The sequence below is a fragment of the Aspergillus sclerotioniger genome, assembly GCF_003184525.1.
Source record: "Aspergillus sclerotioniger CBS 115572 chromosome Unknown BO94scaffold_5, whole genome shotgun sequence".
Lineage (NCBI taxonomy): Eukaryota > Fungi > Ascomycota > Eurotiomycetes > Eurotiales > Aspergillaceae > Aspergillus > Aspergillus sclerotioniger.
In genome coordinates, this window is record NW_020290995.1 from 504230 (window position 1) to 531628 (window position 27399).

The 27399-nt window shown below is 52.7% G+C and overlaps 10 protein-coding genes across 10 annotated transcripts; 4 read left to right on the forward strand and 6 right to left on the reverse strand.

Moving 5' to 3' along the window:
- Positions 1-474: 474 nt before the first annotated feature.
- Positions 475-2313, reverse strand: BO94DRAFT_485711 (FAD-dependent oxidoreductase). The gene is made up of 2 exons (XM_025608988.1): positions 1075-2313; positions 475-1014 (listed from the first exon to the last, which is right to left on the reverse strand). Exons 1-2 carry the CDS (start codon positions 2062-2064, stop codon positions 637-639), a joined length of 1368 nt encoding a protein of 455 aa, XP_025470809.1. The 5' UTR covers positions 2065-2313; the 3' UTR covers positions 475-636.
- Positions 2314-2638: 325 nt separating this feature from the next.
- BO94DRAFT_621505 (glutathione S-transferase family protein) lies at positions 2639-3710 on the forward strand (the record flags this gene model as incomplete). Its single annotated transcript, XM_025617003.1, has 3 exons — positions 2639-3043; positions 3111-3476; positions 3545-3710. Exons 1-3 carry the CDS (start codon positions 2946-2948, stop codon positions 3708-3710), a joined length of 630 nt encoding a protein of 209 aa, XP_025470810.1. The 5' UTR covers positions 2639-2945.
- A 381-nt stretch (positions 3711-4091) lies between these two features.
- Positions 4092-7229, reverse strand: BO94DRAFT_317921 (putative DUF221 domain protein). The gene is made up of 6 exons (XM_025606883.1): positions 7048-7229; positions 6515-6983; positions 5846-6463; positions 5467-5793; positions 5009-5407; positions 4092-4939 (listed from the first exon to the last, which is right to left on the reverse strand). Exons 1-6 carry the CDS (start codon positions 7096-7098, stop codon positions 4110-4112), a joined length of 2694 nt encoding a protein of 897 aa, XP_025470811.1. The 5' UTR covers positions 7099-7229; the 3' UTR covers positions 4092-4109.
- Positions 7230-7804: 575 nt separating this feature from the next.
- On the forward strand, positions 7805-8200 carry BO94DRAFT_317917 (uncharacterized protein). The gene has a single exon (XM_025606882.1). The coding sequence runs from the start codon at positions 7901-7903 to the stop codon at positions 8165-8167; it is 267 nt and encodes an 88-aa protein (XP_025470812.1). The 5' UTR covers positions 7805-7900; the 3' UTR covers positions 8168-8200.
- A 2763-nt stretch (positions 8201-10963) lies between these two features.
- On the reverse strand, positions 10964-13212 carry BO94DRAFT_532014 (uncharacterized protein). The gene is made up of 3 exons (XM_025611027.1): positions 13065-13212; positions 12653-12993; positions 10964-12542 (listed from the first exon to the last, which is right to left on the reverse strand). Exons 1-3 carry the CDS (start codon positions 13159-13161, stop codon positions 11397-11399), a joined length of 1584 nt encoding a protein of 527 aa, XP_025470813.1. The 5' UTR covers positions 13162-13212; the 3' UTR covers positions 10964-11396.
- Positions 13213-13919: 707 nt separating this feature from the next.
- On the forward strand, positions 13920-17395 carry BO94DRAFT_532015 (MCM DNA helicase complex subunit MCM6). Its single transcript, XM_025611028.1, has 4 exons — positions 13920-15753; positions 15812-15947; positions 16004-16987; positions 17047-17395. Exons 1-4 carry the CDS (start codon positions 14111-14113, stop codon positions 17164-17166), a joined length of 2883 nt encoding a protein of 960 aa, XP_025470814.1. The 5' UTR covers positions 13920-14110; the 3' UTR covers positions 17167-17395.
- A 341-nt stretch (positions 17396-17736) lies between these two features.
- BO94DRAFT_318047 (uncharacterized protein) lies at positions 17737-19627 on the reverse strand. The gene is made up of 3 exons (XM_025606885.1): positions 19360-19627; positions 19134-19289; positions 17737-19037 (listed from the first exon to the last, which is right to left on the reverse strand). Exons 2-3 carry the CDS (start codon positions 19164-19166, stop codon positions 17808-17810), a joined length of 1263 nt encoding a protein of 420 aa, XP_025470815.1. The 5' UTR covers positions 19167-19289; positions 19360-19627; the 3' UTR covers positions 17737-17807.
- On the reverse strand, positions 19628-22813 carry BO94DRAFT_318013 (uncharacterized protein). The gene is made up of 3 exons (XM_025606884.1): positions 22460-22813; positions 22258-22385; positions 19628-22153 (listed from the first exon to the last, which is right to left on the reverse strand). The coding sequence occupies exons 1-3, from the start codon at positions 22555-22557 to the stop codon at positions 20019-20021; spliced, it is 2361 nt and encodes a 786-aa protein (XP_025470816.1). The 5' UTR covers positions 22558-22813; the 3' UTR covers positions 19628-20018.
- Positions 22628-22984, forward strand: BO94DRAFT_318052 (uncharacterized protein). The gene has a single exon (XM_025606886.1). It carries the CDS (start codon positions 22721-22723, stop codon positions 22898-22900), a length of 180 nt encoding a protein of 59 aa, XP_025470817.1. The 5' UTR covers positions 22628-22720; the 3' UTR covers positions 22901-22984.
- A 179-nt stretch (positions 22985-23163) lies between these two features.
- BO94DRAFT_485722 (NPA1/URB1 family protein) lies at positions 23164-27271 on the reverse strand. The gene is made up of 4 exons (XM_025608989.1): positions 26910-27271; positions 24277-26849; positions 23885-24211; positions 23164-23828 (listed from the first exon to the last, which is right to left on the reverse strand). Exons 1-4 carry the CDS (start codon positions 27055-27057, stop codon positions 23511-23513), a joined length of 3366 nt encoding a protein of 1121 aa, XP_025470818.1. The 5' UTR covers positions 27058-27271; the 3' UTR covers positions 23164-23510.
- Positions 27272-27399: the final 128 nt, after the last annotated feature.

Here is a 27399-nt window from a genome sequence, read left to right on the forward strand (position 1 = left end):
TCTGTGTAATTGTATGGCCCTGTTCGTTGCCATCCATCATAGCCAGGCTCTGTTGGCGCCACAGTGGGTCTGACACGATGTCGATCAAGTCGCAGCCTATCCAAATATCCAAAGATCCGGAATCTAGATCTGGAACCAAAACATTGAACTTTCCAGAAGGATCGTCCATGACTGGCATTTAATTAGCATAGACAGCTCAGTCGAAGCAAAAGCAGCCTATAGCTTTCTGTAATCACAATGGGGCCACGTAATTGTCCTTGAGAGGAGGGAGTTGGGAATGAGGCGGGCGGGATGAGGATTTGAGGATGCGGAGCGATCGTGCTGGGGGAATTGGTGGGTTTTGCTTTGGTCCAGTCTTGGGGCTATAACTGCAAGTGCACCCATACTTGAACACTCCTATAGCTTGCTTGGTTGCTAGAACAGATGCATTGTGCTAGATAGAAGGGAAGACTTAATGGTTCAAATAAGACAGATCAGGTCATAGCTTCATTTCTATCTAGAATTCTAGATACCTTATACCAGCACATCCTCTACCATGAATAAACATTACGTACCCTAAAGAACAGTCAAACCTAGATAATACCCTTTTTTAACACCTCTAACCCATATTCCTTCCGTGCCAGCCCACCTCATCCGCTAGGACTCAATCTCCCCCTGAAACTCCCTCGTCAACGAATACACCGACAGATCCGAGAAACTCTGATGCGTGGCTGCTGGAAGCAGCTGTCTCTGTCTGCCGGTAGCCACCGTCGTCGGGGTAGCAGCCATGCCTGCCGGTGGCAAATGCACCGGAGACATGAGATCCCGCACATGGCCTGGGAACAACCCCTTGTCGAGATCGCTCTGCCAGAGACGACGGGAGGCATCAAAGGCCTTGTTGACGAGATCGCGGCGCAAGGACTCATATTCTTGGAATATGGTAGGGAGGGGGGCGTATAGGTTGCGGGAGAGGATTTGGGTGAATATGAGGGCGTCTTCGATGGAGTAGGCGGCGGATTCGTCGCGGGGTGGCATCTATTGTGAGATAAACGGGTTAGCCGTTGCTCTGAGTATAGTTGATATGGTGAGACTTACCGCATGAGCTGCATCTCCTAGGAGGAGAATTCGACCCTTGTGCCATTTCCCTCGTTGTCGGACCTGATACACCGGGTATAGGGCCCAGTCTTCGATGGTGTCGATGAGTTCACGGATGCTGGGAAGGGCGGATTTGGCGAATTGTGTGCGCACGAGATACCGGATGGACATCTTCATGCTGGCTTGTTCAGGGAAACCGAGTTTCGAGGTGGCTTGGTAGCGTTCAATGAGGTGTTCGTTAACGCGGAGGATAGCGGCGGAGAAGATCTTCTGGCGGGCGGGGTCGCAGTAGCTGGTGAGGAGGGAGCTGTGGCGAGTGAGGTGGACGGCGGTTTGGTCGAAGTGCATGGGGAGGGAGAGGGCGGAGGCGTCGGTGACGCTCTGGATGAAGGAGATGCCAGTGTATTCGGAGCGATTGTCGGGATCGACGATGCGCGTGCGTGTGATGGAGTGGACGCCGTCGCAGCCGAGCACGAGGTCGCCTGTGGCGACGGAGCCATCTTCGAAAGATAGGGTGACAGAAGAGTCGGCCGTGGTGCCGCCGACGACTTTCTTGTTGTAGTAGACCGAGACGGTGGAGGAGTGGGATTCGAGGACAGATAGCATGGCGCGAGAGAGGGCGTTTCGCATCACTCGCCGGCCCTTGTAGCCCCCGTATCCGAGGCCGTTTTCGTCGGTGAATTTGAGGGGCCCGAGTTTGCGTCCTGAGCGGAGGGAAAAGAGATCGATAAGGTCGACTTCAATGCCGGCTTCACTGCCCATGCGATTGAGTTCGGACAAGACGCCCAGCTTATCGAGATAGTTTTGCGCTGTCGGGGTGAGACTGATAGCGCCTCCAGAGACGGACAGGCCCGGGGCGCCTTCGAAGACGGAGATCTTGAGATCGGGGATGACGGAACCCAGTTCCTTGGAGAGAGAAATGGCGCTGGCAAGGCCCGCAATGCCGGCGCCAACAATGAGGATATCGCGAGGCATGGTTGGGGGCTGCATGGTGGTGTGTGGAGGGATTGCTCGTCCTTGTTGTGTCTATCTTCTGCTTCTCCCTGGCTCGTGACCGTCGCGGGGACTTGCAATCGACTATAAACCAACCCCTCCCGGGGGCCAACTCAGAGTGTTACACAGGCAATCAGTCAATCAAACCATGGTTAGCCCTGGAGAACCCGGGGGGCTGGCCAGAAGTACCAAAAAGATGAAAGATGAATGTTTGCTGGGGTCGAGACTAGTCAGGAGAAGCGAAGCGAGACTGAGAGAGGGGGAAACGAAGAATTCCCGACTAGACTAGACCAGACAGACCCTGGCCACCGTTGCCCAAACGTAACGGCTTGTGCAGCGCTTCTCCGCCGCCGGCCGAAACTAGGCGTCTGGGCCAATTAGCGGGCGGCCGATCGTCTGCAGGCCGCCCGAGCCAGGCCCGGCGGCGGCTGAGGCAAGCCGCCCGATTGGCGGGGCCGCCCATAAGCTTGGCCCGCGGCGGGTCTAGACGCCCGCCTGCGCCTCGGCTTTCTGGCGCTCTGCACGGCACTTGCGCTGACATGAACAACAGTCAAGCAGCATTGGTATTATGATTCAGGAGGCAGTTGGATTGTAAATCTCTGTTGTCAAGGAAACCAATAACATTCACATCAATATGTTGGGATCAAACCACATCGACAGTCACACGTACCACCCTTCCGCGCTAACTCGGTACGTACCTGTGTCCAACCGGAACCGGAATCTCCCCGTGACGTCAATCCCACGAGAGCCCAGCCAGCCAGCCAGTCTTTGCGGGGTATTCCTATCTATACGAACTGCGATCCATCAAACAAAGCCAGTGTAGGCATCATAACCCACTCGACGCCACCGTCCCCACCACCATCATCATCACCACCAAGATGAACGTCTTCAACGAACAACCCAGCTCCCTCACCCTCAGTACCCCCGAGGGTTCAACCACGGGGACCACCGTCGCCATCCTCCTCGAAGAACTCCGGTACGTAAACAAACACACCCATCCCATCAACACCATCCATCCCTAACCATCGCCACCACCACCAAAGCCTCCCCTACCACATCCACTTCCTCCCCCAGCCCACCACCACCACACCCTATACCTTTCTAGACCGGTTACTTCTCACGGACGTCCATCGCAACGGCCACACCACCGTCCTCAACGACTTCAGCTCCATCACATCCTATCTCCTCACCCAGTATGACGAGCACCATCGCTTCTCTTACCCCGACGGGTCCCCGGAATCTCTCGCCGTGGGGGACAGAGTACGTCAATTGCTGGGCCGGATGGAAGCGAAGGATTCAGAGGATGGAAAGCCATGCACCCCCATGGTGAGGATGATGTTGAGCTTGTATCTGCATATGGAGGAATATTTGCAGAAGACGAAACAGAGGTTTTTGGTGGGGGATAAGTGGTATGTATTTATTTGATCCCTTGGGTTGGGGTAGGTATGGGTTGTGAGTGTTGACGGGTAGATGATAGTACGCTGGCGGATCTAGTGCATTTCCCGTTTGTCGCGGCGGCGGGTGTGCATGGCTTGGATTTGGAGCGGTTCCCTGAGTTGACTTCCTGGTATGATCGGTTGGCGAGGCAGGGGGCCGTGAGGAAGGGGATGGAGGCTATTGGGTTTCGGGTGGAGGATAAGTAGGGGTGCAGGTTTCACCAAATGGTCATTGAACAGAAGCGCAGTTACGAAGACATGTCTAGCAGGTTTGGGGCATTAATTGATATCACTAAATGATTCGTTCATCCAACAATATCTTCATTAAGCGGCTTAGTCCCGTATATAACATCACGGCCGTGTGGCTGCGGACATGCCATCACCCCCAGGCAGTCCGGCCAGGAACATTACTCTCGCAACTCATAAATTAGAATTAAACAACATGAACATGCGTATTATCTCGGATCCAGACCGGGGTGGGAAACCCCGCCAGTCATCCGTGGGTATCAAGCACAAAAACATCCCCCAGAATCATACACCAAGGCCACAATTCTCATCCAAATGTCAGTGAGAAGTTTGTCTTCACCGGGTATATGCAATTATCTCTTAGTAGTAGATCTTCTCCGAAAAGATAGGAGGAACACCCTTGTCTTGGTCCCAGCGGATGTTGTTCTTCTCATCAAGCCAGGCATCCTCGTCGGTGATCTCGATCACACGGGAAGTGTGCTTGATCTCCTGGCGGCTCACGCCCAGCTCATCCCGAGGAATCCAGAGAAGAGGAGGCTGTGCCTTGATGGAAGGAGGGAAGTAGGCATCACGCTCCACCTCGGCAGAATAGGTGGCGGTCTCCTGGGCGCTGGGGACCAGGCGCCGCATCTGCACGTAGCCGTCGTACTTGTCCGGGCGCAGATACCGGAGGAGGAAGTTGGGCTTCTCCGTGGGGGTGTCGGTCACAGTCAGACCCTTCTCGGCGGAATCGACATTGGCCACCCCGCTGTCACGCGCCCCAGAGCCACCAGCAAGACCTTCATCCGATGCCTCCCCGGAGTGACTCAACTTGGTCTCTTCCCGAGACAGCAGGGCTTCTTCTTCCGCTTCCAGGTTCTTCGGTAGGTAATTGATGAGAGGCTCCAGTGCGCTGTTGAGGGCTACGTGGTAGAGGATACAGACAATCAGGAGGATGATGAGGAGAATCAAGGGACCAAGGGCAATTGTGTTGGCGGCAGTTGCGATAGCAAAGAGACCGATCAGGCAAACCATCAGGAGATAGCAGCCCACCGTCAGATGTTTCAGGGCTTGAACGTAGGCCCTGCCTTGAGTGTCGATATCGGCATTCGTCACATAGAGCATATTGTACCGGTAGGCGAAATAGAAGAGATAAAGACCGATGGCTGCGAACCCGAGCACGAGGGGTGCGATACACGAATAGACAATAGCTGCATGCGTGGACAATGGTCAGCCTGTTCAAACTCCACACATATACTTGGCTACCAGGTAATTCTTACCAATGACTGCGAGAAGAGTGAAAACGGGATACACGGTTCCCCAGCCGAGACCAGAAAGGCTGGACCAGCGAGTGTACATCTTCCGCGGCGTGCTATCCAGCAGCTTGCCCAGAATCTTCCCGAGGATCAAACCACTGATCTGCAGCAAGGCACCGGCGCTGAAAGACAAACCCTGCAGAATAATGTAGGAAATGTAGAAGTTGGAAGCAGTGGGGATATTTTGAGCCAGCAGGGACGCGGCTGAAGTGGGCTTGTTGATGATCTTGGTGACGACACTGGAGGCGGAGGATGCAAGGGTGACAACCAGGAAGACCTGGATCACTTCGAACGCAAAATAGAAGTTCTGTGTAGTCAACTCCACCGCGGCCGCGGTGGGAGCACCGCCGAGTTTTGCCGCCACTGCCAAAGATCAGAATGGGCCCGACTTGGGGAGACGTGGGGTTAGTTTTCGAACTTACATCGGAGGATAATGGGCAGCAACGCCATGAGCACGGACATCAAGACAGTAGGCAGTAGGGACGTGATGACACCCAGAATCCAGCTTGGAACGTCCTCAATGAAGCCAAGGAAAGGAACCTTGTCGACAATGTAGTTGATGTTCGAGATAGTACCGACAACGGCAGTTGGGATAGCCCAGAAAACAATCAATGCGATGACAAATGCGATGGTCGCAGAGTAGCGAATGAGCCGCTCCCACCACTTGATACGCAAGTTGGACCAGATGACCTGGGTGGGTTCCAGGCCGATGTAACGAGGCGCCATGCGCAGGGGGGAATTGTGGGCCACTGAGTGCAAGTTAGCATTGCAGGGATATGGAGGGGGAACGGGCATGCTAACCGGACTGGTAAGCCAACTGGGCATCGACCTGGTGGTGGAACTCAACAAAAACCGATGAAACAAGGTCTGCATCACCAGCCCGATGTCTGGCCTGGAGCTCCTCGATCTCCGGACTAAGACGTTCGATCTCAGACCTCGCCCAGTTGATCGTATCCACCTTCTTGCCGACAAGTATCGTGAGACGGTGCGTGGGACGGTCAGAGGGTCTGACCCAGCGGGCTGCAACCGAGCCAGACTCATCGTCAGAATCGTTGCAAAGAGTGTCGTCTGCAGTCTGGCCATCCTCCGTGTTTCCTTGCTTCTTCAGGGCCTTGAGCCGCGCGGCATTGGCTAGCTTGATGAGCTTCGTTTCCGCAGCCTCAAGCTTCATGGCAGCGTCATCGCGCGCAGCAACCTTGTCGTCCAGTTCGCTGGTGTTGGTCGTGAGCCACACAGTCTTCACTTTCTCGGGTCCGAACATCTGCCGAATCTTGTCGCGATTCAAATAATCTTCCGTGACAGCGGTGAAAAGCACGGTACGGGATGAGAGACGGCTGGCGTATGCCGGAGAGAGAGCATAGGCGTGGCGCAGGTTGATGTAGAAAATGCACTCGCGAGTGATGGTGAAGAAGACGAACCCTAGAAAGGCTGTTAGCGACGCGGTCGAAACCGGGTGTCAGGTGTACTCGCCGACAAACAGCCATGCGACAAACGCATGAGCAAAATAGCGTGCGTATTTATCGGAGGTGATGTTTGACATGCTCAGTTTATCCATCTGCTTTTTTCCACCGCCTCCAGTGGCATTGATCGGCCACAAGATGGGCCAGGTCATCAACGCGCCCACGAAGCAGATCATCGAGACGATTTTCAGAAAGCGCAATAGCAGGTACGCATCCATGGAGTGGTGTTGCAAAACATATTCATCGGGCAGCCGGTACATCTGCAGGATCCAATCCCACAGGCCGGTGGGCGAAGCAGGAGTCCGTTCCGAGGGTCGCAGAACTCCCAGGTAGGTTCGAGGCATGTACATCCGGAATTCCCTGCGTCGCAAGATAATGAAGCCGACGACCATGGCCACGGCCACGATCAAGGAGGGGACCAAAGTCGAGACGAGGCCTGAGGCCGAGTTGGAAGTGCCCTGCACATCTTCACTGCTGGTCTATGGCAGGGTCAGAGATGCGCTGCAGATAATATATGCGACCGAATCGATCATCGAGACTTACACGTCCGGCCAAGTGATGAAGGCCTTGCAGGCCGACATCATGGATAGCCATGATGCCAGTGAGTCAACCCTGTGGCAGCGCAGGCAGTGGATGAAGTCGAAGAGAGAGTAGTTATTACGTCAATGCATCAAAGGGTGTGCAGATGTTGCACGATCGACCGACCGCAAAAGAGGGGGAGGGGAGGATGCAGGCAAGGGAACAGCCAGGATCGAGATTGAGATTTGTGTGTCCAAACAGGAATTAGGAAAGGGTCAAAAAAAAAGGAGGGGAGGGAGGATTGTTTAAACGAAAAGAGAAAAAGTAAAGAATAGACTCAAGGGGCGCAAAGCTTAAGGAGAGAGAGAGGGGCCACCAGCGAGGAACCTTTTTTTGTGGTTGGGTTATGATCTGCCCACGTAAAAAAAAAGGAAGAAAAGAAAGGGAAACGAGATTGGGTGCAACCGTTCAAGGCATGCCAATTGGCTCCCCAGGAATGAAAATGGGTTCGGCGTGAAGGAAATCTCGGGTCACGACGACGACGAGAGGAGAAAAGACTGGAGAGAACTGAGAAGGGGAAGCAGATGAAGCTAGTGCCACCACGAGGGGATCCCAAGCACTCCACTTGGTGGCCCGGGGGTCTTTCACGACGAGTGAGAAGCGCAGCCAGCAGCGCGCCAAACATGGATCTCAGATGCGATCGTTGGGTCGCCGAGTCTGGGTGGGTGGGCAGTCGATGACGAGGGAAAGGCCTGCGTAAGGGGAATTCCGATCGCTTTCGCAAGCTAGATACCTACTTAGTTTTGTTTTGACTTTTGAGTTGATCAACAGCAAGTGACGATCGTGCTCCGTTTCAGCCACTGCTCGTCATAATGAGATGGCCATCATGCCAGACAGCAGCCATCATCATCATCATCATCATCATCATCATCATTATCATCTCCGCGAGAATTCTCGCGAGGTTTTCCATTGGGCCCGAACTGGGTTGCCCATCACACCCTGGCAGGAAAGCTTCCCCTCTTCTGACCTGGCCCGACATCCTGGACATGAACAATATTCCGAGGCGTCGGGAAATGTGGCTGGAGAGGATGATAAGGAGTGGATGACTTGTTCAATAGATCGGCCTAGCGCCACTAGCCTCTGACTCGCGCTCGCTTACCGTTTCCGTATTAATGCTGTAATTTTATGGTATGGGTCTCCTTTATTCTGCGGCAAACCTGCAGTGCTGGTGTGGAAATCCCCGTAATGTCGGTAATTACTACTATCTGCCCATGGCTTCTTGCAGGAGAGCGTCGTGTCCGGTAGCGAGGTGGCAAACCCGACCTTCAGCTTTGGGTCAGGAATTTGCAGGTACGAGCCCGTGTGGCTGGGACAGCGACGGGCTTCTCCGTGGCTCGCAAAGGGGCGCAGTTGCGACCGACGCAAACAGCAGCCATGAGATCACTGTTCCTGAGGTCACATCCTATCCATAGTACTAGACTGCTACACACATCATAGTACGGAGTATAGTAAGTCCCTAGGTCCTTAATCATCATAACAACCTGCACGGTTAATAAAAGTTTCTATTTTCAAGTTTGACAGTTAAGCCAAGGTCGGGGTCTGTCCGATGGTTGGCTTGCGACTTCGCCCATGGAGCCCAGCGTTTCACTACGAAGACTGACACGCTCCGACGGTTTCATTGCGCAGTTGCCAGGTCCTGTGATCTGATCCATCCAGCCATATTGCTTGCCGCGCTGCTTGCTGTTTGCTGTTTGCTGCCATGGGAGTGACGTGCCAAGTCGCCACCGGGCATTTGCCCAGGCTTCGCACCTATGGAACACAATCACCATTCGTATATCTTGTCCAATGTGTTCATCTATGATCAGTACATCCCCCGGTCCTGGTTCCTTCGAACCTTTCCTTGGGTCAGAGGTTCATCCTTAGTCCGTGGACCCGCAGCAATCAAACCAGTCTTCAGCCCCGTGCTAGGGCCATCCCGTACCAGATCTGAGGGCCTCCGGCAACCAGGCAACCCTTTTTCTCGCGCAAATTTTGACAAGCTAGACTGGCTTGAGGTTAGCTTGTCTAGTTCAACACGGCGGTGTACAGAGTTTAACAAAGGCTTGACAGCAGACAGCTTGCTGTCGAAGCTTGTCGCTCAGAGTCCGTCAAACATAACATGTCGATGAATTCCTTGAGATCTTGCAGGCGTGATGCTGTAATAGGTATCGTCGGCATCTTGACGCGCGTTGTCGCTGAGCAATTTTACGGCGGCTTGAGCTGAGATAGAGCGTTAACATGAGCTATATCTGATCACTTGCTCAACAGCGGTAATTGGATGTGCTGGTACTAGGTCCTGATAGGCAGGCTTGTCCAGACTGGCCCTACCAGATTACGTGTTGGTCACGTTAACATGAGCACTCGTGAATATCGGAAAAGACACCCACGTACTTGAAGATGCTGAGTGGCAAATGACTATATAGTAGTGATGTTAAGCCCACAAACTTACAAAGCATTGCGATTTAAAACATGCGAGCTCAGAATCAGGACGATGGATGTGTTGACACATCGAATGAATCCGTCTGGTATGATTCTATCAAGATGGAGCAAACAAGAACAGAGATGACACAGATCACCTGACATGAAAGATAATAATTCCAGAGTTACACTCTTAATCATACTATCGTGACCTCAAAATCCCACGCAGGCCATTTTTGAATCCGATCCACATAGTCGCCACGTTCTGGGCCATGCGACAACTCAATCTATATTTTCTCAATAATAAGGGAACCGTTCTCATGACAGTTTCAATTTCTCGAGAGTCAGGATACCCATGAGTATAAGTACTCTGAAATATGCCAGGGTACCTGGACTGAGAAACGAGAATCATCCTGCTCTACAAAACAAATATCCCAAGACGGCTATTTTATCCAGGAAACGAATCCAACCAGCATCACCCCTGTACCCGAATCACCAAGCCGAATTCCTCAGAGCGAGCGATCCAACCACCAACAACCTCCCTCCTCTCCTCTTTCCTACCTCCTCACCAGAGTACCAGCATCCCACCCTATCCCTCAAAGAAACCCACGACCAGCCCAAAGCAAATCCAAGTCCAACCCCCGGGATCTGCTTCACATAGATACCTCCCCATACCCAATTACCCATCCTCATCCTCATACCACGGGATTTGACACCCCACCCCATAAATCACAAGTCACATCCAAAACATGACACCCAGACCTAAAAACAAAAAATAATAGATTAAATTACTAACCCTCCAATACTTACTCCTGTCTCCTTCAGCTTCAACCAAACCAAACCCCGACCCCTCTCACATCCAAATAAGCTTAACCCAATCCAGCCCCTCGTACTTGTGTTTCCTACCTGACGAGCTGACTCGGCGAATACCCAAAACAGCAAGGTGCAGTAGCGTTGGTGCTGCATCCGTGCATAATGGGCAAAAAGTACCATGTTGCAGCATTATTATTGATTCTCGAGCCATTCTCTAATTCAAGTAAAGTCTAGTTCAGTTCACACTTGGTTGGTTGGTAATTAATTCACGCTAACTGGTGGCAATCAATACTACCACCACCAGCACCACCAGGTAGATAATCAATTCATCCAAAACTAACTTTATTCAAATAATAATACCTAGGTATGTATGTAGGGGAAAGAACAATCGGTGACGAAAAAAAAAAAAGATCCATCGCATGCACCAACACCAAGGAACGGGGTTGTTGTTGTTGCTGTTGTGGTGGGGACAAACCAATGCAATAGGTAAGTGGTTGTGGTAAAGCCGTGGGATGTGGACGGATACTATATCCGGTAGGTAGAAAAATTATGTGATGTGTTCTAGTATAATCCTACCTATGTGGTGCATGCTTGTGTATGCATACTTGGGTAGGTATGTTACATATGTTAAATGAGTGAATCTGGGCCTTTTTTTTTTCTGATTGTCGGTATGTGTCATTGGTGTTATCTATGTACTTATTGCTAGCTTATGCTTGGTGGTTTGAATGGGTACTAGTAGGTAGGTAGATAGAGGGAGGGATTGGATTGGTTGGCTTACGTGGCGAGGACTGAAGATTGTGTGTGAGGGTGAGAGAGAGGGAGAGAGAGAGAGAGAGGGTAGTACTAGCGGTGGAGAGATGCTACAGGTCATTCTAGAAGACCCCCCCGATCTCGGGTCACACCACACACAATGCGGGGTCATTGTCAGAGCACACAGGTAGCCACAATGACAATGTACGATGATGCTGCTAGCCGCAAAAACAATCACTTTCATTCGTACCTAAAGTACGGTACGCTCTGCCCGAAATGGTACATACTCGCGCTCGCAAACACTGGCTAACTATCGACGGGGAGGGCTGGGTATCTCGATTTTTTCCGTAGCCTCAAGGAGAAGCGAGTAATTCCTGCTCGAAAGCGTCGATCCCGCGGATCGGGGATGTAAGCATGAGTAGGCTGTATAGGATCTCGTTGTATTGGAACTGAAGGTCCGGTCGGAGCTGCTTGTGCATTTTCAGCAGTTCCCCCGTTGACCATCCCCGTTCGGGATCCTTCAAGTCCGAGGTATATCCTTCTTCCAAAAGCAACCAGATAAATGTCTCGCAGGCTGGATATCGGTCCAGCTTGTGGTCTCGTACTAGTCGGTGGAGATGGTTGAGGAACCGTCCAGTCTTGCTTGCGGATTCTTGGAGATCCCACAGTGCTGCGGTGATGTATATCAATGCGGCCGTTCGAGTGATCTCCTGGGTGGGCGCATTTTGCACAACATACATGCGCGCATCCTGCGGCACTTGGGATGGTCTCGGGCCACTGGAAAGCAAGGGAAACAAGGGACTATCCATTTGGAACGCCGTGCGTCGCTGGGGAACAGACATCAAGTAGGGGCCCGTGCTATGCTGGCGCATCAGCCCCTCAGCCGCACGGAGGAAGGTGACGAGCCATTGCTTTCCGTCTTCGCTCATTTCCATGGGCGGTGGCATCATGACATATCGCACATAATGCATGAAAACTTCGACCGTGCTCGGTGGCCCGGAGCGAGACCGGAGGATTTGAACGGCCTGGTCTTCGTATCGCCTGGCGAGTTGTTTGTCACCAAATCGATCCTCGTGTAGTGACATGCCACTGAGTGCTAATGCCAGGGTGTCTTCATCGACTCCTGAAGTTCCTTTTCTGGCTTCCTTGATGCCTTCGAGGGCCTTTCCCAGATGATGCTCGGCTTCCTTGGTATTTTTCAGGTCGTAGAGCTGGGCTTTCCAGCGTGCGCAGTACGTAAGGATGACCGTTTGAAAGCACAATGGGTGGTCCATAGCGGCTTTAAACACAAGATCTTTTATATACTTGTTCTGTCCGGACCAGTAAGTTAGCCGGTTAGTCCAGTAGTCGGCTAGCTCAAGGTCATCGCTCGAGCAGATCGCTGACAGGCTGTCGAATGGATCCTTTCTGGAGGCATCGAGAAGGGTGACGGGTGAAGGCGACTGGAGATCATCGACAGAAGGAGGAGGGGATTGCAGAGGAGGGAGACCAAAGGGGACCTATACAACCACCATGTCAGTCTGATAAAGGGGAGAGCGTTGTACACAATCCAACCGATCGGACAGCCGCCAAATAGGTTCGAAATGTCTACAAAAGCCATGAGACCTACCAGGGAATCACTATTCACTGGAGCCTCGCTGGGAACCTCCTGGGGAGTGAACGTTTCATAGTCATCATTACTGTCCACATCCGACCGTTTCTGAGGCCATGGGGAGTATCGAAGAGGCCGATTACTCTTCTTGTCCCCGTCATTTCGAGAGTGGGAAGGCTTTCGCTGCCTTCGTTTCTCCTGAACATGGTGACGCATCACATGAGCCCGTTTTTCCCGGGACGAGGAATTGGAGTCGACAAAATAGAAGATCTGATTCCTGGAGGATTGATCATCCGACATGGGCAAATGCCTTCGCCGTCTAATCCTCAAAGGAACATGAGGGGTGTCACTGGGGGTTCCTGGGGAGGATGTTGGTAAGCTCGTCGACTGCAGGGGCAAAACAGCAGAAAGACGGCAGTAAGAGACCCACGTTGTTGGTGTTCAGATTCAGAAGAGGAGGTACCCCGTACCCCCGAGCTGGAATCAAGAGTAGCTGGATCAGCCAAAGGAGGCATATCCGCCGACATGACGGGTTCCTTTGGCACCGGGGGAGGGATTGTGGCGGGCGGTTGACGGGGTGAAACGAGGGCGGAGCTCGTTAGGACTGCATGTCGGAGACGTGAGATGACAAAAAGCCTCCAGCGAATGGGGACGATTGGAGGATGCGACAATTCCTCAGGAGGGACAGGGAGGAAGCATGGCAGAATAGGCCAGAAGGGGACTAACCAACTCGGACCACCTGTCAGTCCGTCAAGCCATGGGAAGAGCGAGCAGTTTGCTGCTTATCTATCGGGCCTGGCATATATTATTATTATGGCATAAGAACGACCGCCCCCGACCTGTCCGCTTCTTATTAGGGATGGGAGGTAGTGGGGTCGACGACAACTAAGAGGCCCCGCTAGTCCGACTCCGAAAGTTTATTTGGTCTGACGCTTGCTGCGGATTGGCTGCCCGTCTGCGCAGGCTCCGGGAAAAGTGTCTCCGCCGCCGACCATTGGTTGCGGAACGAAGCCCTCTGCTTGCCCTTGGGACGGATCCGCTTGGTGCCAGGTTGGGCCGGTGTGGGCTCGAGGACCTTTGCCCGCAACCAGCTAGCCCGGTGGGGATGTCACCGGGTTCCGTGCGCGGCACGCAGCTGACATAAGCACTTTCCAGTTCTCTCCAGCTCTCTTCCCCTTGCAAAATCACTTAACGCGTCGGTCCCGCAACAACCTTTTCCCGACGCGTTCGTGTAGCATTCGCGTCCCACGCAAAGCTCGTCGAAAAAGAATTGAAACCCCAGCAACAACAACAACGCTGCCCCCCATCCATAATAAACTATCAACCACTATCCTCCCCCTCGAGGCTGGCCCTTTGGACCGACATTTTGGATCGGTGATACATTGAAGTCTTATACTGCCACTTACCTATCGCATCCAGCCAGTTCCTACCCCCCTCCCTCCTTCGCGGCCTTGCTCTGGCCCTCCGCCCTTCACCATGTCTTCCCTCTTCGATGCCGTCCTGCAGTCCGAACTGGGCTCCACGACAGGCAACCAACGCCTTCATTCCGACCAGATCCCCAGCTCACGACCACAGCCACCCTCGGAAAGCAATGGCCCCATGAGTGACATGCATGGCTTCCCTGATGACCAAGTCGCCGACTCCAATGCCTCCACCGTTACCCGACTACGCAATCCCTATCTGCCCGGTCCACCTCCGGTCACCGATGTCGCAGGCGAGAAAGTGCAGCAGGCCTTTGCAGAATTGCTCGAAACTTACCAGGAAGAGGCGCCCTCGTCGGCACAGGCCCCGCTGTCGTCACAAGTCCTAAGTGATAAATACTACATCGCCCAAATTATGGGCATGGCGAAATGGGAACTCTCCACACTCTATGTCGACTTCACCCATCTCACCTCCATGAGCAGCCCCATTCTGGCCGATGCCATTGCCAACCAATACTACCGATTCCAGCCCTTTTTAACCAAGGCTCTCCACGACCTGATCGCCAAGTATGAGCCGGAATACTTTGCCTCCCACCGTCAGGCTACCGCCACAGGTAGCGTTTCCTCCCAAGCCGGCACCTCGATGATCGCCGGCAACTCGAGCGTCTCCGACAACCCGGAATTGGAGCGCAACATTCGTGAGAAGACCAGACACCAACAGACAGATAAGCTGTTCTCGTTGGCTTTCTATAACCTGCCCCTTGTGTCCAGACTGCGCCAACTTCGCACCTCGCAAATCGGAAAGTTGGTCTCTGTTTCGGGCACAGTCACACGGACATCCGAAATCCGACCGGAGCTGTCACTCGGAACCTTCATTTGCGAGGAGTGCAAGGCCGTCGTCACCAACGTGGAACAGACCTTCCGTTACACTGAGCCTTCACAATGTCCCAACAGCACCTGCGGTAACCGCTCCGGTTGGCGGTTGGATATCGGCAAGAGCACGTTCGTGGATTGGCAAAAGCTGAAGCTACAGGAGTCGTCTCACGAAATCCCAACGGGCAGCATGCCCCGGACAATGGATGTCATTCTTCGTGGTGAGATGGTTGATCGTGCCAAGGCTGGTGAACGGTGCATCTTTACGGGTACTCTGATCGTGGTACCGGATGTCAGTCAATTAGGACTGCCTGGTGTGCGACCAGAGGCGGTCCGCGATGACGGTGCTTTCCGTGGCAGTGATATTGGGGGTGGTGGAGTTACTGGACTGAAGGCTCTCGGTATTAAAGACTTGACCTACCGACTGGCCTTCCTTTCTTGCATGGTTACCCCCGACACGACAACACCGGGCCAGCAGTCCAACCAGCAGCTTAATGGCCAATCGAACAACATCTTGGCTTCCCTGAACCAAAACCGGGACCCTGAATCCAATGAAGACCAGGCCCAGGAAGCTCTCCTCCAGAGTTTGACTCCGTACGAGGTCCAGGACTTGAAGAATCTTGTTCACTCCGAGTACATCTACTCTCGTTTGATCGACTCGATCGCCCCCATGATCTACGGTCACCGGCAGATCAAGAAGGGACTGCTGCTGCAGCTCATCGGTGGTGTCGGCAAGTCCACGGAGCAAGAGAACCTCCAGCTTCGTGGTGACATCAATATTTGCATTGTTGGCGATCCCTCGACGAGTAAGAGTCAGTTCTTGAAGTAAGTCCTCGCCTTTATCGCTTATTGGTTTGCCATGCCATTACTTACGCCATCATAGGTACATCTGCTCGTTACACCCTCGCGCGGTCTACACCAGTGGTAAAGCCTCGTCTGCTGCCGGTTTGACCGCATCCGTTGTCAAGGACGCCGAGACGGGTGAATTCACAATTGAAGCCGGTGCTTTGATGTTGGCTGTAGGTGACCTCGCTTCTTGATTGCTTCCCTGAAACTGACGCTCATGGTCTATTAGAACGGAGGTGGTATCTGCTGTATCGACGAATTCGACAAGATGGACATCAGCGACCAGGTCGCCATTCACGAAGCCATGGAACAGCAGACGATTTCCATCGCAAAGGCGGGCATTCATACCACTCTCAACGCACGCGCGTCGATTCTCGCCGCCGCCAATCCCATCGGCGGCCGATACAACCCTAAGTCTACGCTACGCGGAAACCTCAACTTCAGTGCCCCCATTATGAGTCGATTCGATTTGTTCTTCGTCATCCGGGATGACCCCAACGAAACGGTCGATCGCAATCTCGCTGATCACATTGTCAACGTTCACATGAACCGCGATGAGGCTGTTAACCCCGAGCTCAGCACCGAGCAATTGCTGCGCTACATCCGATTTGCCCGTACATTCAAGCCTGTCTTCACCGAGGAGGCCAAGGCTTATCTGGTTGAGAAGTACAAGGAGCTCCGTGCCAGCGATGCTCAAGGAGGCATGGGCCGCTCTTCGTACCGCATCACGGTCCGTCAGCTCGAGTCACTGATTCGTCTCTCGGAAGCCGTTGCCAAAGCCAATTGTGTGGAGGAGATCATCCCCAAGTTTGTCCGTGAGGCATACGATCTTCTTCGACAGAGTATCGTCACGGTCGAGAAGGACGACGTCGAGGTCGATGACGACGAAGCCGCAGCCGCAGATGGCGCTGCAGATGAAGAGGACCACGAAATGGGTGATCGTGATCGTGAAGGTGACAGTCCCATGCGTGAGGATGTCGAAACTTCACAGCCCAAACGTGTCCGGACCAAGATCACGTATGACAAGTACATGAAGATCCTGAACCTCATGGTCCGTCGTGTTAGGGATGATGAGGCCAACTCCGGCGAGGGTGTCGAGCAGGAGGATCTCCTCATCTGGTACCTGGAACAAATCGAGTCCGAGATCGACACGGAGGATGATTTGCAGAATGAGCGGTCTTTGGCCGAGAAGGTTGTTAAGCGAATGGTCAAGGTATGTTCTATTACTATCAAGTCTCCTTTGATGTTCTCCAACTAACATATAATCTACAGGACAACATCCTCATGCCTATTCGTGGACAAGGCTTGGTGGATGCAGACGAAATCCAGGATGAGCAATCCCAACGGACTGTCTATGTGATGCATCCCAACTGCGCTATTGATGAGATGTAATTTCGTTTTGTGTTTTCGGTTCGGGCAAGGTATAAGGTTTGATCTAGGAGCTGGTGGTTATGAGTGATGATATCCATCTTGATATTGATATTGCTATTGATATTGAATTCCACTTTATCTTCAGTGGAAATTGTGTTATAGACTGAGGTCTGGAGTGGAGTGTATAGGTTTTGATATATCTTCTAATCTCATTGGTAGTACAAATTATGAACTGCTGGTATCTTTTTTCCTTTCATTTCATGGGCAGCTTTGATTCGTACTGTTACTTGGGACAGAATGTGTTGCCAAACCTACACCCCTTTTTTTCTCCTATCTTCCGTTTTCCTCTTGGCTAGTTGTATCACAATCTAATGAGATTTTGCCCTTACTACCATAACCAAGACACAGGATATAACGAAGTGTGTTTGAGAACTAGGTCATTGTTCACTTTCTCGCTTCAGAAATATGAAATCTCGGAACCTTTTCATGTCATCAAGATAGAAGTACACCCACCCCCATAACTCCAGGCTAAATCACAGAACAGAATTAAACAGGAACCCCGATAACTCTAGCAAAGCAAAAGAACATATAAAATCAATCAGTCATGATCTCATCAGATACAACTCAACCGAATGCAGCGAGGCAACCCCCTCCAGAACAGCTCACAGCCGTCTCGTCCCCCGTCGTCCACGCCCAACACCAACACTCTGTGAGCCCTCACCCTCACCCTCACCCCCACCCCCAAGCACCTCACTCTGCATCAACGGATTCAATGAAACCTCAGTAACACCCAGCCCCCCACCACTACGCGAAGCAAGCTGCCCCCTCTGCCGTCTGAGACCAGAATACCTCCTCCTTCGCAACTGATCACCCAGAGCCTCATCCATAGGATCAACCTCCGTATCAGCATACTCCAGCTCCTCTTCCTCATCAACATCAACATCACCTAGATGACGACCCTCAACCTCATCAGCATAACAATAAACCCCAACGGGGGACCCAAACACATCCTCACCTTGAAGACCATCACCCCCTTCCATCTGCTGATGAGCATCAACCTGCGAAAAACTCTCAGTCTCAGTTTCGGTCCCATTCGGATTATCATCCCCCTCATCCACATTCTCCTTATTCTCATCCCAGTCCCGATAAACACGTACTTCATGATGATTCACACCCACGTCATATCCTTCCGTCACGGGATCCTCATAGATCGCAAACTCGGCTCTAGCACCAGCCCCAACCCCAGTAAGACACCCCTTCTTTCTACTCTTCGGCGTCACATCGTCCTGGATTTGGACGTGGTGGTGATGCGTCCGATGCACAGGTGATGAATTCACCGTCGCGCCAGCAGAACTAACCACCATTTCCTCACTCTCCTGCTCATCTTCACCCGCACACTCATACCCATCCCCAACCTCACCATCAACCTCAACATCAACATCAACATCAACATCAACATCAACGTCCATATCCCCATCCCCACCCTTGATCCTCTCCTCCCACCTCTGCAACTCATAACACCTCCTCAGCTGCGCATTATATTCCTCGTCCCTCGCCTGGTCGGGCAACATTGCAAGCCTGAACATCCGATCATGCGCTTCGTTCAAGACCCGTCGATTCAGCATCCTGTACCGATGCATGGTGATTTCATCTTCCTGGGCTTGGATCTCGCGGTTGAGGGCTTCTTCGAGGCGTTCGGCTTGCAGGGTGAAGGGGGAGGGGAGACGGGGTCGTTTGGCGTTATGGGGTTGGGTGCTGTTGGGGTCGGAGTCACTGTCGTTGGCATTGTCATAGGCTCGTTTTCTGTGGGTGCTTGCTATGGTTGTGGATGTTGTGGTGGAGGCGTAAGTGTTGGTGTTGAAGCTGGGGGTGGTGATGGGGTGGATGAGGTCCTGGGTGGAGGTGAGTGGGTTAATGAGTTTGGGTTGGACGTGGGGAGCTGTGAATGGGTGGAGCTGGGAGGGAGGGTTAAATGTTCTTGTACTCACTTCTTGGTCCATTTTGTCGATGATGTCGTTCATATTGTGCTGGTGGGTTGTGCTAAGGTAGTTGAGTTAGTGATTCAGTTGTGGGAGAGGAAGGGGGGAGATTCTTATCGAATAGTGATAGGTGTGCTTGACAGCAAGGAAAAGGGATTTGATGCTCTGGATGCATCGAATAACGGGCATCATCAGGATGTAAGGTATGACAGATGAGAGATGAAGCTAGACTTGCCTTGAGGGGGACGGAGAGATCACAACCGGGTCAAATGGAGAGCAACGCTGCAAGATCCACAGGGACTATGTCTCAGAGTATGGGTGAGAGTAAGATGCAGGAGGAAGTTGGGTGAGAGAGAAGGTGCTGGGACCAACAGCCAGCGGGCAGAAAATCACCAGTCATTCACTACGCATGTCAGAGCCTGAGGCATCTGGAGGCAAACCAGGCCTACGCAACTAGAACGAAATGGCACATCAATCCAAGCAATAGGTTTCATTGAAGTCATGACAAGCTAGGTACTCATGCTGCCATCATCATGACGGGAGATCAATATCCGGAGATCCTCGATCTGCCCATTGCTCTCCTTTATCCAATCCCCCGGGGTTGTTGTACATCCAGTTCCATTTCAACCTGGCTGTGATCCAGTCTCCTCAATCTGCCATAGCCACTGCCGATGGCCAGGCCTGTCCAGGAATTCATCAACCCTGCCTTTGTCATGCACCAAACAATCACGAGTAGATGAACCAGATACAAGAAGATTAGAAGGTGTATTGATCGGGCGTAACAAAGACATAAGTAGGAGAAGATCAAAGAATTATTTCATCTGCTGCTGCATTCTCCTCAGGTCGTCTTCTTTCCCAGGATCCTGTACTAACCACCCCGCACTGGCTCCCTCCCTACCGGAACTGTCCAGGCCCGATCATGCCGCCTCTGGCGTCACCGCCAACCTGGCCGAACATATCCAACAGGTGCCGGGAAGAAGGGGGAGGCACTTGTGGTCCGGGGTTGCCATCGAAGGGACCCTGTCCACGGTGAGCAAGCCCCATAAGAGCTTCTCCGTTGGGTGGCATGGGTGGGAAGCCAGATGGCGGAGGGCCGTTCATGTAGCCCGGAGGAGGCATCATGCCGGGAGGGGGAGGACGTGGGAAGGGTTCGCGCTCGCCGAGGGGTGGGGCAGTAGCATGCATGGGCATCATGTTCGACATATAGCTTGGGTTGACCCCGCGCGTAGGTGTCGGAATACCCGGGGGAGGAGCCAAAGGCCCCGGTCCAGCAGCTTGCTGTGGTGGAAGTTGGGGGCCTGGCCATCCGGGAGGAGGCATGTGCTCGAAGCCTGGAGGTCTCTGCATAGCCATGGCAGGGTGGGCTTGACCCTGAGGACCCCTGGTTCCGCCGGGCGTAATGGGGAGGTGGCTGCCCTGGGGAAACGGCATATCTTCGAAATATCCCATGGGCGGTCCATTTGCGGGCCTGCGACGAAGATGATCGGCGTCAGGTCTCTGCATGTTGGCAATCGCTGGGTCATCCAGGAAGTTGGGGCCCTTTTGAGCAGAGGGGATGCCTGGAGGGGGAGACAGCACTTCTGGCATGCTCAATAAACTGGGAGCCGGGCCAACAGGGCCAGCGCTCTGTGGCTGGCTTTGGATACCTGGGTTGGCAACAGGAGTAACTCGAACCTGCTGCATCAGTCGCAGGAGATGTTCCCTGTCTCGAGCCTGGGTTTCCTGAATGTACGGGTTTTCCTTGAAGGGAGGGCCGGCAGCGGTCCGGGAAACTGTCTCCTGCATGGCCAAGTACTCCTGCCGCTTGATTTGATCTCGGGCCGGGGATGACACGGCGCTCCGGATTTGTTCTGCTTGCACCTGAGAAGGAGGTCGGTTGGTTGGCATAGGATCATTGTGGGGCGTAGCGTTGCGCGACCTTCCTCCACCAAGCATCTGCAGGATACGTTGGAACCCTTCCTGATCCGCGTCGGTATTGACAGCGTGGATGGAAGGCGATGACTTCGTCTCCGGTTGATATTGATATTCCGGTTCCTTGGCAGGGCTTCCGGGGGGTGGTGAGAATAGACCAGCAAAGCGCGAGGACTTCCCAGGTTTTCCCGGAAGCTGTTCTTTCTTGATCGTCGGTTCCACCATAGGAGGAGCGCTGACCTCCTGGGGCACCTGGGGCACCTGAGGGGGCGGGGGTGGCTTGGAGTCCCCGAGCAATCCGAAGAAGCGCTCCATGGCAGAATCCGACGCAAACGGGGTGCCATTGCTGCTGAATATCTCACCATCGGTAGGCCGAGGCTCTGGCTTCTGCGCAGGTACAGCGGCTGTCTCCACGGGAACTTCCTTTTCCTCGGTCTGAGCCTGGGAAGAGCCAGCCTTCATTCTTTCTTTCCAGCGCTCAAAGTCTTCTTGTGTGTGCACCCGCCGGGGCTCATCTTTATCGGTCGAGTCCAACCACTCGGGATCCTGTTCAAACTTGGCTCCCCGAGTCCAGTCACGATCTGCACCGTGCCGATCTCGGCGCCATTCTCGGTTTCGTACCGGAGTCTTCTCCTCGTCCGCCTCAGGCGCATCGTGAACATTATCATCACGGAACCAACTTCCCTCATGTCTCGCACGTCCGGGTGTGCCATCCTTCCGCGGGAAGAATCGCGCATCCTTATCTCTCGCGCCCCGGTCATTGTTGTTGGGGTCACGCTGATCGCGGGTTGCTTCCCACCGATCGAACTCTCCGTTGCGTCTGGGCTTTCTTTCTTGCTCTTCTTGGCCGAAAGTGCGACGGGGGCGTCCGCTGTTCCAGTCTTCTCGGTCCCCACGCCGGTTGTTAAATGTTCCTAGCTTAGCATCTCGTCGGTCAAAGTCACGATCACCAGACTCCCGCTCTTTGAAGAACTTCTCCCGCAAGTTGAATCGGTCATTCTTCGAATCGTCCTGATCGTTTGGCCTGGACGATCGTTCTGTGGCATCTATCGATCCTTTACCGGGTATGCGAGAGGCCGAAGCAAAAGCGGTCTTGGGGGGTCCGAGAATGATGTCCTCTATATGAGATGAACAATTGCGTGCGTTAGCAATGCTCCTAATATTCCGTTTCGAGAACAGAATTGTAGAAATTAAACATCCGATGAAAGGCCATGTTATTTACCTGAAGCCGATCCACGGGATATATGACGAGTTTCGAAGATGCTGGGCCTTCTAGGCGTCGTCTCATGTGGGTTATTGGGGTCTCGAGGGTTGGTTGTTTTTCGTTGGGTAGCTGGGTCAGGGATTGGGCTAGCAAACCAAGTGCATCAGCTTCGGGACATCGCACTGATTCAAAGCTACAGGAGCAGGCAATTCGAACTTACCCCATCCATTCTTCATTTGCCGGTAGATTGGCAGGCCTTGTAGCCAGAGGCGATGAGCGCAGCCATAGCAGCTCATCGATCTGGTAACGTCGCGCCATGGGGATGGCTGGGGTGGGTGTGTGGGAGGCTATCGGGATGCCGTTACGTCGTTCTCATTGGTCGCTGCCAGTCCAAGGATGAGAAAAGGTGGAGTTAATCTATCGCGGGACAGGAAAGGAAGACAGAGAGAGGATCAGGACAGGCTGCGACAGGGGGGTAGGGATGAGAGGCAGGGAGCGAAACCACTTGCCAGTGGCAAGGCAAAAGGCGGAGGGAGCTTCGATCGGTCAAGATCCAGGAGCACTCGTTGGGGGAGCAGATGAGGGGCACCCAGCGGTGCAACAAGCCCTGCGACCTGGGTTGCTTCTGGATAGAATATCACAGTTGGTGCTGGGTGGGTAGCTAGTCAGAAGAGCGAGCAAGTGGAAGGGGGAGAAGCTGGTGAGACAGGGACAAAGGGGCAGTGGTGGGTGGGAGAGAGGTGGTGGTGGTGAAGGGGAGTGGAAGTTGCGGGCAAAGATCGAGCAGCACCGCCGGACCGCAGAGAAGTTCAAAACGTGTGCTCTACCCAATGGGGAAGGCCGCCGGCCAGCTTGTCTCCTGGTCGCTTTTCTCCTCCATCCTCCAACTTCATTCCTTCCAGTTCCCTGGATTTCTCCCAGCACCGTCAATTCCACCCCCAAATCTACAGGCTACGGATTTTTCCCCATTCATGGTTCCCCACGAACTCTTTCGTGTTCCCTGCGCAACCGCCTCTTTACCGCACCCGAGACGGTTTGAAATACATAGTACATACCTACTCACAGCATCGCTTGGGATATGTCATATAGGGATCATATGGGTCTCATTTCCTCAACGATGACACCGGAGCGTACAGATACAATTGCAAAATCAAATCAACCTATCATCTGCTATCCAGAACGGACCAAATCTATCGATACAGATTGCTCTAGATGCCCCAAATCAGACGCCAATTAATATACAGCCAAGACCCGTACAGCTCTTTTAGTGTCTAGCCCACAAGGTTCTCCACCGCTTGCAAGGCGGCGCCTCCACTCCATTTGGAAACCCGGTCACTGTCCGACGTTTCCTTCAAGGACTGAGCAATGGCCGTAAGAGTCTGCGTCTCTTTCGCCGTGACGGCCGGCATCTGACTTTGGATCCAGCTGAGGATGCCCGCTCTGGTGATCAGTGTCGTGCTTCCTCGTACTTGCGTCGAGCGATACACCAACTGCAAGACCTTTCTCTTGGCAGAGTAGCCTGCACTGGGCGACTCGTAGAATGAGAGTGCTCTCTCGAAAACGTTCGCGCGGCGGTAGATATCCATATCCTGTGATCAGTGAGCAATGTGGCCACAAATGAACAAGTAGACGGTAATTAACATACTGCCTCGGTGCGAAGGCCCTTGATAAGCAGGTCCAGAAGCCAGTTAATTTCGTCAAAATAACCGTCGTCAAGCTCGGGCTCATTCAGGAAGACCTTATCGATCCAGTACGATGGGATCTTCTCCGGCTCCCAGCAAGGAGCCTTCTGCAGGAACTTGTTGACCTTCCCATACATTTTATGCATCGGAGTCGTAAGAACAGAGAGGCAGTTAGAAGCGCATTCCCCTACTATCCATGGGATGGGAGCCTCAAGGCCAATCTGCTTGACGGTCTCTAGAAGCTCTCCGGTGAGGATGTAGACTGATCGCCATTCCACGTAATTAGACTCCTGTGGATGTGTTAGTTTGCACACACGGATACTGAGAAGGTTACCAAAGTCAACGGTCTACCTACCTTGAGCTTAGCCATGAAGCGAATTATGTTCGCAAATGCCTGCTTCCTGACTTCTTCATGTTCCGAGCACAAGCAGAGCAGCAAATCGGCTATCCGGCCTTGCTCCACGGCAACTTCAATATCATCCTTTTCCCATCGGCGCAGCCCATTATGGGTGGTACCCTCCGTTGGTAGGGTGCCGAAAACTTCGTCTAGATCTACCTCTTCCTTTCCAGCGGTAGTTTTAGCGTCTTGCGACGAATCGTTGGTGTCCATGTCATGGTCGCTGCCAGCATCTTCAGTATCTTTCAAGGCTTTCTTGAGCGTCGATTTCGACTTCTTATTCTCGGCGCTGTCCAATAGCTTGTCTCGGGCACTCTTCAGTGTCTTGCTGTCTTCTCCGGCGCGCTTCAAACTTCCAAGCGTTTTGGCGATCCAGGACACCACTGCACTCTCAGAATTCGCATCTCCAGACTTGACCACAAACGGCCACTGTTCGATGATAGCAGCCACAAGATGGCTGACCGGTTTCGAAGCACCCTGGAACAGGGAGTCAAGAAGGTCTTGGTAATGAACCGGCTTCTTCGCAATTCGACAAGCGCAGTTATCGAAGAAGGATAATTGACGCTGGTACCTCTCAGAATCCGAAGTGTCGAAGCTCGAAAGAAGCGCGGGGAACGAGGAAGGGTGCTGTAAGACAGAGCTCTCAGTGAGGACTGTCCGTAGTAGGCTGTCGATCTCGCTCAGAGAGTCTTTGGACGCTGCTTCGGCCAATACTTTCAAGATTGACGAGAAAGCAGAATATTGCATACTACCCGGTTGCTGCCACCAACGCATAGATGAGGACTGTTGTATAATCCTCAGAATATTTTGCAACTGGCTGAGCAGGGATACGGAATCATCCTCGTCAAGGGTCTGCTCATCTAGTCGTTTCAAAATGTCAACCAAGATCAGTGAAACATCAAGCCCCTCCTCGAATGCAGCGTCCGGCACCACTTCGTAAAACGAGGCAAGAAGATCTGAAACAGCATCTTGCTGCTGCAAGTCCTCCTTGTCCGTTCTCTTGAAAAGAAGTATGACTTCTTTTACCCCAGGGCACCGGCGACTGAACTCGGCAATTAGCTTGCTTGCCGCCTGCGTCCACAATGGTTGGGTAATTCCATGATCAGAGTTGAAAATCTTCAAAACAGCCCGCAGTTTGTTGAAAGCAATTGTCAGGATTCGAACCGCGAACAAAGTTACGATCTCGGCGTTCAAGTTCAGGCAGCGAGTAAGGATCTTCTGGGTCAGCGGGCGTGGAAGGACGTTTTCAATGACCACAGAGACCGGCGGCGGTGTCGGGGGCAACTTCTCTTTCCAACCACAGTTCGTAGGCACAGGCAATTGTACGGTAGAGAAAAGAAGCGCAGATACTGCCAGCCAGGATGGTGTTGGCTTGGGGTCTGAAATGAACATGGTCTTCTTTGTGAAGAAATCGGCCACAAGCTCCGGGGCCGCCTTGAATATTGCCACTAGCAGCTCAATCTGGAGACTATCGGCATCCGGACGAAGACTTTGGATCAAATAAGACAGATTTCCATTGCGGACAGGTACAGTCTGGCCGAACTTGTCGACATGGAGAGCAGAATCAAGTCCTAGATCGATCAACGCATCATCGTCTACAGGGAGTGACTCGGGATCACTTCCCTGTGGGTACCAACCATTTTCTGGGAGCAAAACCCCAAGTTCGGGATTCGTGCAAACGTTCATAAGGATCTTATGAATCTCATCTGCAGTGGAAATGTTCGTTGGGTTGGGCTCCTCCGATTCACGATCGTAACCATAGAGGGTAACAAGTCGCTCCAAATTCCATCGACTGAAGAATTTGCTCTTTGCCGTGCGAGAAAGCGAAGAATCTTGAATGATATCCTTGTCCACACACCTGATGATCTCCAAGACGATGTCCCTGGGGTCTTTTCGAACGTACTCGAGGAAAGCTCTAATGGCCTTGTTTTGCTCGATGACATCACTCTTCGAATTTGACTGCAGGAATTTCAGGCATGCAAGGACATACTTCTGAGCATTCCTACGTAGAGTGGGCTTGCCAGCCTCTGACACTTCTTCCAGTTGGGCTTTATTAGGGGTAAGGAAAACCTCGATCCGCTTGAACGTAATATACCGTGCGGCATGGACGTGGCGCGCAGCAGCTCCACCATCGAAGCTGATCATCTCCGTGAGAAGGCGGAGACAGGGAGAAATCAGATGCTCCTTTGACTTGGTGGCTGTCAAGCCACGGTTGAAAAGCCTCAGCTGTTCTTTTTGGGTGAGGTACTTGCATAGTGCCACTCCGAATTCCCGGAAGTCCAGATTGCTGGAGACCGTCTTGAAGAACTGGGCTAGGATGGATGGGACAACGGTCAACAACGACTCGTTGTTATTGCTGTCCGCGAAGCTCCAGGTCTGGATGAGATCGGTAAAGCAGACCGCATCATTCTCATTAGTCTTTGAGAATTGCGAATCGCAATACGCTTTGAGAATGCGGAACTTTTTGGCTTTTTCGCTCTCATCCTCAGTCTGTCCAATGGAAGTAAGGAAATCCTTGAACTTTCTTATACCTGTATTTTAAATTAGCATGAAACACGTGAGTGAGACCATGGCATATACTGTTAACTCACCTTGCTTGGATTCATTAACATTTTGTTGAAAAGCCAGGACGGCGCGGAGTTGCGTGTGAGAGGTTATGATAGCAGGAGCCTCGGCATCCTGGGAATTATCTAGCTTTCTCCTCTTGTTACGAGAAAACTGTTCCTCGTGGGAAGACATTCTGGGCTAAAACAGATGCTTTGATGGAGAGAAGGACCGGGGAACTGGGCCTGGAAAATAAAGATAGTAGGCCGGCAAGTCCTCGGCCGATGCAGACTTCAGAGTTTTGCGGCTTCTGATTGGGCCTCCGGTTAGTGCCACTACGGCGGAATTTTGCAAAAGATAGAATCTTCCACTTTCTAGTCATGTACGTCTTAGGTGCTATTGAATGAAATTATAGAATAAAAGCCAATGTAAGGGGGAGAATAGATATGCTGATTGCGACGAGGAAAAACGGCCGGACTTGGGAAAGTCCTGCACAGAATCGATCCACTACCGTCAAGAGAGCTCGCCTCCTATTGG